Below are 15,223 nucleotides of genomic sequence, written 5' to 3'. Positions count from 1 at the left end.
GTAAGATCTGTTCTGTACAGATTATTGAGGACCTTAAGTGCTATGCCAGAGTGGGCTTAACCCGGATGGCAGAAGGGAGCCAGTGAAGGGATATAAGTTGAAGGACTCCATAATCAGATACAATCTGAGGAAGATTTCTCTGGTGACACTGAGATGATTAATTCTGGGGAAGCAAGAAACATCTCTAGGAAACAGTTTAAGATAGCATTTCCTATTTGCCTTCTGCAATATTATCTGGGGCACATGACATCTGTGGTCAAATACGTTTACGAAACAAATTGCCTACTGTATTTCTCCTCTCGGAGGGTCTTAGTATAGTACTTAGTATAAAGCCATTAGTATAGTAAATGCTCTAAAACTCTGTGTTTAATCCAACATTTACAAACTTATTTGACCAAAGGATCCCCATTTGCTGAGTAGCTATTGGATTCTTGGGGTTCTTAGCCTTGGGCAAGTCATTTATTGTCATTGGATTTAGTTTCCGTATGTAGAAAATGAAGAGTTAAGATGATACTCTGTGAACAAAAATAATATTAACACATGCTGTATATATCAGAGGTGAAAATTATAGGAGTTGCTATGTGGTATCTTTTTTACAAATCCACAATTGAAGGCTTTTACAGATATAAACTTTGTGACTCGTGATACTAACAAGGATGTTAAAATATAAATATCAAAGTGAAAGGGTATGTGACAGATATTTTTCAAAAATGGCCGTATTCCACTTAAATATGTGAATCCAGTTTTGTATTTTCTGCAGCCCTGGAGTACACTTGCAATGCCTTTGTGTGTCAGTCTTTGGGTGCAGTTATTTGGTTGGATTTTTCAAGTTTAATGCTAATTTGTTGGTTGCTGTTTGGATGCCAGAGCTTAGGGCTGTGTGATGCCTTGAATAGTAAAGAGACTTGGGTTATAAATCAACATTAGAATACTACTCATGGCCAGTTCAAGTTGAATGGGTTCTGGCATAGGATCAGCTTGTTTAAGGAGCCTATCGAATGTGTAACTTTATTTTTCTTTCTATGCTTTTTGTTAAAAAACATAGACACCCGATGTGGGGAGTGCTAGTCTTAAATTGTTTTGACACATATTTGGATTTTTTCCTTGTAATCTAAATAACCTCATAAAATAAAACTATTTCTCACAACACTTCTGTGTGGAGGTTTTCTCCCTCTCACATTAAACAGTTCTGACACTAGCAATTCAGAGTTAGCACAGACCCCCTTGCCCCCCACAGGTTAAGGGCTCAATCCCACAAGGTTACCCCTTACCTCAGACACCAATCACAAGCAGTGGGACCCCAAGGTTACTCACACTTCTGTCTGATTTGGCTACACCTCAGGGGTTTTCACAACCCCCTCCTCAGGCTCAATAATTTGATAGAATGACTCGTAGAATCGAGAAAAGGGCTTTACCTACTATTACTGCTTTATTATACAGGATGCAAATGAACGGCCAGATGAAGAGATAACATAGAGTGAGGTCTGGAAGGGTCAGGAGCTTCTGTCCTCATAGAATTGGGGTTCACCATCCTCCCAGCACCAGCTGTGGTCACAAACCCAGAAGCTCTCAGAACCCCTTTATTTAGGGTTTTTGTGAAGATTCCATTATGTAGGTTCCCTTGATTTAATCATTGGCCATTGGTGATGAATGCAGTCCCCAGCTCCTCTCCCCTCCCTGGAAGTCAAGGATGGGACTGAAAGTTCCAACTCTCTAATCACAGGGTTGGTCTCTTTGGCAGCAAGACTCCCTCTTCCAAGAGTTACCTCATTAGCATAGACTCTGTAAAGTTGAAAAGAGCTTATTAGGAATAACAATAGATTCTCCTCTCACCCCTACTAAGGAAATTCCAAGGGTTTTAGAATTTCTGTGCTAGGCACTGGGGTTGAAGACCCAATCTGACGTTTCTTATTATATCACTATATCCTGTGTCTCTGTGGTCAGTCTAAAATAATTGATAAAATCTATGGTGATAGAAGACAAGTAGCCTATGTGACACAAGGATATTAAAAATGAAATCAGCAAAGGTAGACTATGGAGAAACAAAGTAATTCTATAGTACATTTTCAGGAGTTTTCTCACCCCCATCTGAACTATTCAGATCAATGGACTTAGAATCCCCAGAGAACACTAGCTCTGTGCCTGGTTTCCCCCATATAACCAAAGGGGCTGTGGGAGGCTTTGGCATAAACATAGGGGGGTCATTACAGGGTGGGGGGAACATCAAAGTGGGAGGCAGTGAGGGCCACTGGCATTGGGTGTTCCAAGGGCACATTCTGAGGGAAGGAGTACATCTATAAAGAAGTGATAAAAGTATCTGAAATCAACTTTGTGAGTTGTGAAACAAATCTATTTTTCTCCCCCTAACCAGCTAATCACCACAGTATTTTTTAGCTCACTAAAATAATAAACTGACCTCCTCTTTATTCCCCAAATCCTGTTGAAATGACAGAAGAAATAAGCAAGTAAGAATGGACTCCTCCAGCTTAGAAGAGAGCCTAGACAGCATCAGCAGACCAAACTGAGAATATTCAATGTGCGATAATGTAGGTGGGATCAGACCAATCGAGGAACCAGCAACCTCACCCAGGCCAAAATGACCCTTCTAAAGTGACTTTCCCAGAGGAAGCCTATGCATACTTCAAAATCAGAGTAAGATTGGATGGGCCATGGAGAGGAAAACAGCTGTATCCATCCTCTGCTGCCCCAGCAGCTGAGTTCAGGAGCAGGACACTTGTAGTGTCACTGTTGTCCACCAAAGAATGTCCAGTCTACAGAAAAGTTTTGTAAGAGTTTATTTGAACCCAGATTTTGAGGGCATCCCTGGAAGCAAACCTCAACTGATTGAGAAAATACTCTGGAGAATGACACTTCCTTTTATGCATTTAGAATCAAAGGAGAAAATGTAAAGAGGGCACAAAATGCACTGGTGGTAAATTAGGGAGGCGGGAGAAAGCAAAGGGGGTAAAATCGCTAGAACTCGATAAAAAGCAAAATGGAGAAGCACATATATTTTTTTTTTACATTGGTGGTTACCAGATAGGTAATTAACATTTACAGTATATAGAGATGGTATGGGGGGAATAAGATAGCAGTGAGGGGTTCTGTGGTCTCTTGCTCTGGGGGTTTTGTGCTCTGGTCCCTGCAGTTTTGCCTTTGAGGGGTCTAGAAAATAAAATTACTGACATTTCAAAGTTATGCTATCCTAGATACATAAGAACTATGGACAGGGCTCACTTAAGGTCAAGATTGACCTTTGCTAAGGAAGTTAAAGGTCTGGGATGTGACTACCTGTCATGGCCTGCCCAGTTAGGAATTTATGACCAAACTGTCCTGTGATTCCTTTTGGTCACTGAACTTGGCTCTCCGAACCCTGTAGTTTATGCATTTTTATGGAAACATAGGGGTTCAGAAATGGCCCCCTCCAAATGTGTCATTTTGGTGTGTGAATTATTTTGAGCTAGAGGCAAATCAAGACCAAGCAGGCTTATGAGAAACTTTTACCTCTCCCTCAAAGAATTTAAATTAGGGGCCTTGCCCATAATCAGAGTTATTACCAGAAATAACTTCTGACCTATCTATAGGGCAGGGCAAACATCTAATTACTGAACATCTGTTTTTTTTATCATCGTGCAATGATCTTTTTCCCTTTTGAAGCCCTAAGGCACCTTCTCTTACTTCATCCTTAGCTCAGGATGCTGCCAAAAGTACCTCATTTTAACTTTCCGCTCAACTCTCTCATGTATGTGGCATTCCTGTGTGTACGTATGTAATTAAATTAGGTTTACTGTCATTAATCAGTCTCATGCAGATTTAATTATTAGACCAACTGAAAGAACCTTAGGAAGGTAGAGGAAAGTCTCTTCCTCCCTTGCAGAGGCTTCATTGTATGGACAATCAATTATTATTAACTCTAATCTCCAGCTTCTCTCCCCTTCCCAGAGGATGGAGAATGGGGCTGAAAGTTTCAAGCTCTTAATCAGGGTTTGGTCTTTCTGGTGACCAACCCCCATCCTAAAGCTATCCAGAAACCCCCCAAGAGTTGCCTCATTAGAACAAAATATGCTCCCATTACCCAGAGATTTAGGAGCTCTGTCAGGAACCTGGGGGCAGATTATCTCTATGTCTATCGATCTCTTTATATCTCTATTTCTCTCTCTCTCTCTCTCTCTCTCTCTCTCTCTCTCTCTCTGTCTCTCTATGTCTCTCTATATCTACATCTATATAGATCTATAGATGTAGAGATATATAGAGGTAGACATCTATAAATCTATAGATAGAGAGATCGATCCAGAAGGTCAATATAGCTGTAGAGATATATAGATATAGATATAGATAATCTGTTCAGGCACCAGGCTTGGACTCCTGCCTTTCAAGGTTATTAGAGGTTGAGAAATGGGTGCCTTTTGAGCCCTTATGTCTTGATTGCCTCTCATCCCTTTGGATCCTGTTTGGTTTTTCAGCCTTTGAGGATTTCTCATACTTTCTTGAAAGTTTAGGCATGCCTGTTAAAATACTTTCATATCGTATCCAACATTTTTAAAGTATTTTGTTATCAGGAATTTTTTTTTCAGGAATCAAGTGTAGTGCTGTGCTGGAATCCGAAAAGTGTATAAGCTTTTTTATTTTTTTAATTCGGGTAAAATTCATATCACAAAAATTAACCATTTTAAAATATGGAATTTAAAGTGTACACTTTGGTGGCATTTAGTGCATTCACAGTGTAACCGTTTTCCTGTATTTAGTTCCAGCACATTTTCATCATCCCAAAGGAAACCCCCATACCCACTAAGCAATCTCTTCTCCTTCCTATCTTTGTCCATTCCCAGGCAACCATGTATCTGCTTTTCGTTTCTGTGGGTTTACCTATTCTGCACATTTCACATAAATGGAATCATACAGTATGTGGCCTTTGTGTTTGGCTCCTTTCATTTACTGGAACGCTTTCAAGGTTCCCCCATGTTGTAGCATGTATCAGAATTCCATTCCTTGGATGGCCCAATAATATTCCATTGTATGGACATACTACATTTTATATATCCATTCATTAGTTGATGGACATTTAGGTTTCTACTTTTTGGCTATTGTTAATAATACCGTGAACATTCATGTACAAGATTTTGTTTCAATGCCTGTGTTCATTTCTTTTGAGTATATACCCAGGTGTAGTGTTGCTGGGTCCTAGTAACTCTTTTAACTTTTTGAGGAACTGTCAAACTGTATTCCACAGTATCAGCTCCTTTTTACATTCCTACGAGCAATGCACAAGGGTTTCGATTTCTCTACTTCCATGCCAGCACTTGTTTTTTCCCCATTTTGTTTTGATAGCTATCTGGTGGCCATGAAGTGGTATCTCATTATAGTTCTGGTTTGCATTTCCCTGATGACTAATGATATTGAGCATCTCCATATAGCTATTTAAAAGGTAAACCAGGTCCTTGCTTGAAACCCTCCAGTGGCTTCCCATTACACTTGGAATAAAACCCAACCTCCTTAACTCTGGTCCCAGAACCCTGGCTGATCTCTTCCTGCCTACCTCTCCTTCCATATCACATGCTCTTTTTCTATACCGGCCACCCTGTTGTTCCTTGGACCCACTGAGTTCATTCGTGCTGGAGAGCTGTTTCATCCTGGACTCTCTTGCCTCTCCCTGTTTTCTAATAGCCAGCTTTTTCTCGTCATTACAATCTTAGTGTGTCACCTCCTCCGAGAGGTCTTCTGACTCCCCAACCTAAAGTCAGTCATTTTCCTGTCCCCTCCCCAGTTCATTTTGTACCTAGAACTCTGACACTTTTCTTGCGTTTTTGTTCTGCTGGAATGGAAGCTCCACAAGGCTTGTCTTATTTCCTGCTCAGGTTCTGGCTCCCAGAGCAGTGCCTGCAATAATGTAGTCACTCAAAACTATCTTTAATCTTTATCCTTGGTATGAATTAGAGACTTTACTTTCATTTATTTATTTATTTTCAATTAGATAGCTGGTTGCCCACATAACATTTACTAACAATTCACACTGTCTCCACTAATACAAATATATTCTATATTCTAATACAAGGATGTCTTTCCAGAGGCTGTTCTCATGATTTGATGTTTGTCTATTCCCATGTTGGTATTACATCATGCTGTTTTAACTACTCTGTGTTTTCCTGTCTTGTAGGGTTTATCAGTTAAACAGAGGGCATACTCAATTTAAGTAATTTGAAGAGTTTAATCAAGATACTGTTTATTGAAATATCACAGGAGCTAGTTCACTACCCTGGGCTGTTAACTAATAGCCCTAGCTATAAATAGGCAAGAGGGAACTTTTGCCAGAACCCAAAGGAAAGAATCATGTGGAGAAGGCAGCCTTGAGAATAGTGGTGGAAAGAATGAAAGGAATAGATATCCAGACCTCACTCTCTCCCATTTCCTGCCAGTGTGTCCCGTTGGCTGAACTGAATCAAAAGGGAGAGGGCAGGGGACCTGCTGATGTGTTCTCTACAGGGCAGCGCCCAGGGCACAGAGCAGGCTGGAGAGTGTAGACTATGAATGTGGAGGACAACAAAAGGAGTTGAACACAAAGGAAAAATCTCCACTCAGTGATTCCTGGATTCTTTTTGTACAGCCACAGTGATCGGTGTCTTATGCGATTTGTTTACATTAAAACTAGTCTCTCAACTTGGAATTGCTTCCTGTTTTGTGTGTTGGTGCACCTTCTAGCAGCTGTTCTATTTATTTGGAACCTGTCTATTGACTATTCCCTTCCCTCTGAGCTCCAGTTGTACTTCCTTGTAATCTCCGGTCTTCTCCAATCCATGCTCAACATTTAGACCCTGAAGCTCTGCTAATTAACTGAGCTCCTGCTCTTCGTTAGACTCTTAGGCAGTAAAACTATTTTGCATAGTAAACAGCTTTCCCTACCTGTATGTGCTTGTGGACTATAAACTTTCTTACAGGGTGAGGAGATGGGGGACTGGATTTCTCTTAGTTTGCCAGAGTGGTGTACAGAGATTCTGAGGCTGCATCCAATCCAATGACTGCTTGATGAGTTAAGGGTGTCTGCTTTGGTCACAGGCACGAAATGTTGCTGCCCATGTTCTTGCCTTTGCTATCTTGGCCTTGTACACTGACTTGGCTTTGGGCCACTTTAGCCTTGAATAGCTGACTTTCTCTGGTACCTCCCGTTTTAGTCTTGTCTTGTGTTGGCCTAACCACCCAGTAGGACAGTGAAAGAAGAGAATGTTTTAGTCTTCTGCAGATTGAAGAGAGCTCCGATTTTGAAAGTATGACCAGAGAAAGCCTTACTCTAGCTTATTAGAGAAGTTTAAAGTTATGTTAATCTAAGAGTTGACCCTGTGAGAATAATTTGTAACCAGCTAAGGAAAAAAAAACAGCGTAAAATAAAGTCATCCTCCCCTGACCATTCGTACTGTCTTCACTATGCCGAAACTTGTAAGATCTTTATTTAGAGTGGAAGACACTTTCTTTGTCACGGAAACCATCTCTCTTCCTTTCCAAATAAGGCTGCATATTCAGAAAGGGGTGGATTTGCCCACACGGTGGCAGGGGATGGAGCTGGAGTGAGAACTGTGTTCTTCTGAGCCTATGTTCTGTCCATTATACCAATTTATTTTTCATGTTGAACACAGGCTTAACTTTCTAGTATAGATGGCTGACCTATTGTCTTTCATGTGGGTATGTAAGAGCTCTCTAGCTAGATTGGAAGCAGCTACAAGTCAGTAAGCAACTGCCATACTTCTAAATCCATACAACGATGCATGTTTAGAGTATAGGCTTTGTACACGGAATGCGTTCATGAAATGTCTGTTGAATAGATTGATGCTCTTTGTTGACGAATTAATAATGTAGGACCAAAGAAGGCCTAAGGAGTTACTGAACACAAAAGCTTCCAGTAACCAAATGTTGATACTATTTAGGTGGGACAAAGTCAGAAGGGTTCTAATGAGTTAATGATCATCTCAAGGATTGTTTTGACAATTTGTCATTCACTCGGCCGTATGAGCAAGTTATGCTGAGAAATGGTCAGTTTTAGGATGGGAGGGTAGTTTTTATTTTGAGCAGATAGAGACGTTCTCTGGGTCTCTTGCAGCCTGGGTGGGGAGGAAATATGTTATGGGCTGATAATAGGAGTATTGCCACACAGATATTATTTCTAGAGAAGGCTTTCAAGTAAATAAACACGTTTCTTCCTGTTTTTACTTTTTCAAGGGAGATATTCAGGCACTTTTTATTGTTGGTGAAGGTGGGACCATTACAGTTGGAGTTGAAAGTTGCCGAGGGATCTCCTTCCTTAGTTCCTGAGCGCTCTGTGGAGGAGTAGGAGCCCTCTGGGTGCCCGAAGAGGAAGCTCTTAATGAGCTCCTTTTTGTTTTGCTCCAGAGATGTTTGAATTGATTGTTAAATTCACTGTAACTTAGAAGCCTGTCTTTGCTTTGATATGGTGTAATGGGAGGCGATTCCAAGGGCTCAGTGATGGACATATGTTCCAGCAGCTGTTACGGCTTTTGCTCACTCCCCCTGGCTTCCCACATCAACAGCCCTGCAAGTGCCTGCAGTGGGGAACTTCTGACCCATCCGTTTGGTCCACGGTGCTTGATCTATGCTGTTTCCAGGTGGCTTGGCCCTCCTCTGAGGCAGACATCAATTGCAGAGATCAGAGTGGGCTGGCTTTTGAAGAGGTTTCTCAAATGTTGCTTTGCAAACCTTTTGAGAGATGCAGTGTTCCTTTCATGTTTCCATTCCATCTGTCTCTCGAGAGGGCAAAGGGAGGATCATCATGTGATCGGGGGCTATTGATGTTGGTTGCTAATTCATTTCAAATTAATTTCTACATTTTTGTCCCAGGCATCTAACAGCCATTGTATTTCCTTGATCTTGACATTGCTCTAGCAAGGCTGCCAGTGAGCGAGAAGAACAATTTCTGTACACTCCACGGACGCAAGAACAAAGGAAACGTTCTCCTTCATCATGTGGATTGTAGAACATGCTGTTTTGAGTTCTTTCCTTTGTATAATATTGGGTCCTGGGTAGTGGCGTGAATATTCCAGGATCATATTAATTGTCCAGTTAAGCTTCTGGTGATACCTCCTTACGTAACCACAATACATTTATTGACAACTCATTGTATGCCAGACACTTAGGATTTCAACTACACCATTTCCTATTCTTACCACTCTGCAAGATAGTTGTTCTTATCCTTGTTTTATAGATGGAAGAAAAAAACAAACAAACAAAAAAAAACAGGCTAAAGTGTAACTAAATCCCATGTCGGAGGTGTATGTATGTGTGAGAGGCCTTTGGTCTACTGAGTCTTAAGACTGTTTTCTCTGCTCTATACCAGGGGCCCAGCGTGAGCCCTATTTAGCCTGTCACCTGTCTTTGTTTTATTAGGATATAGCCACACCCATTTATTTACATATACTCTATGGTTGCTTTCATGTTGGACTGCAGAGTTGGGCGATTTTGACAGAGAACATATGGCCCACAAAGCAGAAAACACTTTAATATCTGGACCATTAAGAAAAAAGTTGGTTAACTCTGCTGATAGTGGCCACATCATTCACCAATAGGACAGTTTTTCCGGCTGCATGTTTCAAGTATAAAACCCAGAATCTCTCATCTATCTGTCTGTCTCATGTTTTTCCCCTTTTCATTTTCTTTTCTAAATATTTTTGTTACGATTTTGTGGAAGGTAGTGGCTTTTACCTCTGAGTCTAAATGCCAGCTAGGAATGGTTTGATGTATTTATTTAGAGATTTCCTGTCAGGGGCCTTGTAATAGATTGTTTGAGATTCTAAATGGTTTTGTGAAGCGTCCATATTTTCAGCGGGCCTTTCTCAAGGGGAAAAAAAAATCAGATAATGTAACAGTGTGATGATTTAGCAAGTTCTGCTTTCATTTTGAAAGGGGAAACATCCCTGTATTTTTACATGATGTTAATATACTATGACATGGAGAGAGTCTAGCCAAGTTGGGTTTGAAGAAATATTACTATCAGTTTTATGCTCCTCAGGCTGATTTGGAGGTTTGCCACGAGGAAGGAAGTTGTAAGGCAGCAGTTTTCATATGTCAGTGTATATAAGAAACACTTGGGATGCTTATTAAAAAGTAGATTTCCAGGCCTTCAGCCCCAGAGATTATGAATCAGTACCTCTGCTTTAGGTGCCTCTGGACTTATGGGAAACAGCTGGTTTGGGGAGTGGAGCCATTGCTTACTGCAGGGATTCTAGGTCATCCAAAGAAGGTTATTATCCATGACTAGTTTTTTTTTTTTCAATTTTGCTTCAGTTAAGCTTGGAATGTAATGCAGCTCTAAGTGTTAAATATTTATTCAAGTAAAACACAATAGGAAAATCTTGGTGTTATAAATAAATGTATGTGAGGTACTTCTTTCTTCCACGACTACTAAGAATGACAATAGCATTCTGTGTTTCACGTAGTACTATTTTATCACTATAGAGTTCCTCACTATGCACGTCTCATTTGATTTTAATGTCAACCCTTGAGACAGATGTACAAGATTGTATAATTTTCATTTATCAAATGAGAAAATGGAGATTTTGAAAACAAGTGATTTTTTTTCCCCCTAACAAGACAGCTAAGAAGCTATCCATCTAGAAGTCCCATGGTCTGCTTCTAATTTCTAGCGCAGCATTGCATGCAGTGTACCAGTTTGTCCCAGTGACATCTATTTTGATTTTGAGAGGAAAATCTTTTATAACTCACTACCTTCTAATAGGAAGGATGATTTGGCCGTAGTTAAATAGTTTGGTTAATCTCCCATAGGTGACTCCGGGTGGAGATGATCACAGGTGTATACAAATTGGTGAATTCATTGTCTTCATAGAACATTTCTAGCATAGAAGAAGACATCTCTCTCCTTTCTTTGACAGAAACTTTATAAGATCGGTCGGGAGATGCAGGAGAGGATCATGGACCTGCTTGTTGTGGTGGAGAATGAAGACGTAACTATTGAGCTAATACAAGTGAATGAGGATTTGAATAATGCCATTCTTGGATATGAGAGGTGAGCAGACCCTTCCTTCTCCAGTTTTGCTTTCACCACCAGTTACTCAGCATTCTTATCAGAGGGCCTCGAAGACGAACACTCAGGAAGACCAAAAACAAGTTCAGAACAAGGCCACCTTCCTCCTTGGTCTTGGCCTTCTGGGAGCTTATGATATGGTTTGCAAGATGAGAGCGTACCTGGGCAGTGTTAAGCGCATTCTTGGATATTCTCAGTCTGCCGAACCTCTGCATGGGGCCTGGATTTTATTCACCTAATATTGTGTGCACTGTGCACATCATAGATTCTCAAATCAGTGAATGATATAAACAAAGCATCTCAGTGAAAGTGAGGTTTATCCAAAGTGTGAGATGGAGAAGAATATGGAAAGAGAAGAAGGGAGAATATTTTATATGGAGATAATAGTCTATGAAAAACTGGAGCAGCCAGTGAGGAAATTTCATATATGAACATAGATTTTTTTTTTTAATTTCCATTCAGAAAAATACCAAAGGAAAAAATTTAAATACTCATAATTTAGTCACTAATATAGTTTTTTATAGTTGTGTTTCTATAAAGAACACATACCTTTGTTCCTCCCCTTGATTTTACATATTCACTACATAACAAATATTTGAGTATCCTGTGGTTTTAAATGCTTTTGGGAAACCTTTCTTTTTAATAGCAGCTGTTAGAACTGTGTTTCTCTCACAGTTCACTTATTAGGCATTTAAGTTGTTTCTAACTCATGTATTCATTCATGAAATTAGCAGCCTATAAATGATTATTGATAGTCAAACCTATAATCAGGAAAACACCTTAAATCATAAATATACACACTTGGAAATCAAAGTCAATGCATTGAAACCAAAGTGCAGGAGGTCTATTTGGTGAGAATCACAGCGGTACTAAATCCAGGTTGGGAGAATGAAGCTTCTATGAGGAAGTGCCATCTAAGCTGAGAATGCCAGTATGAGTGGGGTTGACTAAATAAGGAGCAGAACAAGAGGAGGTATGGTTTATGAAGCTATTGGAAAGTACGGATAGACCTGGAGAGAGTGCGTCCAGAACCCAGCCCGAAAGAGCTGCAGCGTAGTTTGATTGACAGGTGGCTTTTTCCTCAGTCTGAAAACTTAGCTCCAGACAAGTTTCCTGATCGCTTTCCAAACCTATCCCTAGGCCTTCCTATCATAGGAATCTCATAGACTTGGAGAGTCTCACGCTTTTCTAGGTCTGTGTTTCTCAATAGGCATGGAATTGACATTTTGGGTGGGACAGTGTTCCCTGTTTCTATTCCAAATGCCAGCCTGTTCTTCCTAAAGTGGCATTTTGAGACATCCTAGGGACACTTTCTGCTGAGAATTACTGGGAATATGTAGTTGCAAAGTGGCTGTATTTCCAACCAGCTGCTGAAGAATGATACCAGTGACAGAATAGTCCCGGATCAAATCTTGCCGATGATTTCAGACAAGTTGCTTAACTTTTCTAAGACTTAGGGGTTTTTTTGTTTTGTTTTGTTTTCCTTCTGTTTGTTAAAGAGGAAAGTACTACTTATTTGGAGGGTTTTCTTTGTTGTTTTTGTTTTGAAAATTAAATAACCTACTGGAGTACTAGCACAGTGACACTCCTTAAATGTTAATTTTTTGTCTTTCTCCTCCCCATTAACATCCCACTGAGCCTTGTAATTTATTGACTAGATTTTTCCCCCACCGATCACGAATAAACCAAGAGCATCAGTGAAGTAAAACCGAGAGCTGCAAAATAAGCTCTTTCCTTCGCTCTCTCATTTTTACTGCCTTTCAGAGACAGCAACCATTAATATGAAGTGACGACAAGGCTTCGGCCAGACATGTGAGCCTCGTGACTGGTGTTCTCTTAGCACTGAACAAACTCACAGCCCTTCCCCTTTGTTTTCCGTGGTATAAATCTTAGTAAGTGGAAAAATGTCTAAGGAAAACCACATGGTTTTCAGTGGAATGCTGTCTTCTGGTTTTCATTTTGGAGAATTCTGTTAACAAACCGTAAGGCCGGTGACGAAAAGCTTCCTCGGAAGGGAATGTGTGTTTATTTGGTATGGGTCTCAGGAGATTGGATTACTTCTGTGAACGGCTCATTCTGATAGAGCTTTGAAGCATGCGTGCCAAAAGCAACTGTAGTCAATTGAGACAGAAACACGAAAGTCTTAAGATGCAGACAGACATTCTTGCCTCTAGAAAAGATCCTAGTCCTGTGCATTAGTTTCCTATAGCCACTGGAACAAATTACCACAAACTTAGTTCTTACAATGACGTACACTTATTATCTAGCAGTTCTGTAAGAGTCTGCAATGGGTCTCACTGGGCTGTCATCAGGGTGTTAACGGCTACCTTTCTTTTTGGAGGCTCTCGAGAATACATTTCCTTAACTTTTCCAGCTTCTAGAGGCCACCCACTTTCCTTGACTCGTGACCCCTTTCCTCCATCTTCAAAGCTAACAACGTGTGGTGAGGTCCATGTCACATTCTCCTAAAGTGGCATTTTGGATACCCGTAAGGGCATTGCTTTCTCTTCTGCTTCCCTCATCCACATTTAAGGACCTTCGTGATTACACTGGGCTCATCTGGAGAGTCAGGATAATTTCCCGATTAATGTCAGCTCACTAGCAACCTTATTCATTCCATTCGCCATCTGATCGAACTTATTCACTTCTATTGATTAAAATGTGGGTTATCTTTGGGAGCATCGTCTGCCTATCACAGTCTGCCCTCTGTTGGCCAAAGGTTCACATCCATTCCACATGCAAAATACATTCACCCTATTCTGACGTCCCCACAAGTCTCCACTCATTACATCCAGGGAGTAGGTGTGTAAATAGGAAATGGAAGTTTGTTACTCAACACTTGACCTGTGAAGGTTGTCCATACCCAGAACATAACTAGCTAGCATACAAGAAGCCAATGCCATAAGTACACAGAAGAAAAAAATGTATGTTTTAGAAAGGGAAAAACTTTAAACCCAAGTGCATGTTCTGGTTGACTATAAGTTTTTAGACCTCTAAATGTTTAGACTCATGGAATCAATATGTCCATAGCAATATAATATGTTTCTAAGGAAACTCTTAGTTTGCATAGCATTTCCACATTCATCCACCTGTATTATCTATTGATATCTCATCCCTGAGAATAACTTTTTGAGGAATGGTTCAAATGTTGTTATTCTCTTTCAGCAGGTGGAGAACTGAGGACCCAGAAGTCATATCCATAGTTACATAGCTACTTATTAATAATGACACTTGAACCTTGGGCTTCTACCTTCAACTTCACTATTCTTTGAAACCTGTTCTTTTATGTGTTATTTAACTACTCCTACTTTACCCCCCCCCCAAGTGTATGAGCAGTGTAAAATTTTTAAGTGATAAAAGGTCAATATTTTTAGTAGGCATTAAATATAAAAATGAAGATAACTAGTGAATATAATTAAATGTATTAGGATTTTTATAGGAAATTATTTATAATGGCAAAATTGGAAACACCTTAAGTATTTGGGAATGAAGAGAATAATTAAATATGTGATGTGTCCATAAGGTAAAATATGCAGCCACTAAACACTGTATTTCTGAATAACTAGAAAAATGCTTGCAAAATAATTGAATTCAAAACAGAATTATGTAAAGTACAATATCAATATCAAGTTTAAAATAGATTAATTTACAGAAAAATATACTGGAAATAAATATATCATAATGGTAAGGGACCATTAGATGGTAGAAACGGTTAAGAACCATTTCCTAGGTGATGGAATTATTGTTAATATTACTGCTTTTCCATTTTCTTGTAGTTTTCTCTAAAGGCATGCTTACCTCTACAAACTGGGAAAAAGTTATTAAAGTACTTTATTGGGAAATGAGTTGGGATGAGGCTTGTCTTTGTTCCTAAATATTTGCATATTAATAATTTGTTAAATTTGCAGCATTTTCATATGTTTTCTTTTAAATACTTACATTTTGCTAATTTGAACAGGTTCACTAGAAATAAACAAAGGATGATGGAGGAAAATAACCAGAGGGCAGACACCAATGTAAGTGATTAGAAAAATTTTTTAAATAAACAATTGAACATCATACAAATTGTATAGTAAGGAGCAAGGTTTGTGTTAAAATACATCTTAAAAAAGAGGAGACAGTCAGTCACTAATGATTTGGAGTGGTTTTGGTGTGGAATATTTGCCTTAATAACTTGATGTT

General features: G+C 39.7%; 1 protein-coding gene across 6 annotated transcripts in view; it reads left to right on the top strand.

Annotated features, from left to right (window-relative positions):
* TOM1L1 (target of myb1 like 1 membrane trafficking protein) overlaps window positions 1-15,223 on the top strand; it is a 47,119-nt gene that overhangs the window by 17,591 nt on the left and 14,305 nt on the right. For all 6 annotated transcript variants that reach the window (XR_013991883.1, XM_081027857.1, XM_081027860.1 and 3 more), the window contains 2 exons: window positions 10,890-11,023; window positions 15,000-15,057. Coding sequence is in view for 5 of the 6 variants with exons in the window: in XM_081027857.1 (XP_080883983.1) it covers window positions 10,890-11,023; window positions 15,000-15,057 (192 nt within the window). In the remaining variant the exon portion in view is untranslated. The remainder of the gene's footprint in view (window positions 1-10,889; window positions 11,024-14,999; window positions 15,058-15,223) is intronic.

The sequence above is a fragment of the Rhinolophus hipposideros genome, assembly GCF_964194185.1.
Source record: "Rhinolophus hipposideros genome assembly, chromosome: 20".
NCBI classification, from domain to species: Eukaryota; Metazoa; Chordata; class Mammalia; order Chiroptera; family Rhinolophidae; genus Rhinolophus; species Rhinolophus hipposideros.
Note: the sequence above shows the minus strand (reverse complement) of the source record. Positions and strands in the feature narration are given on the sequence as shown.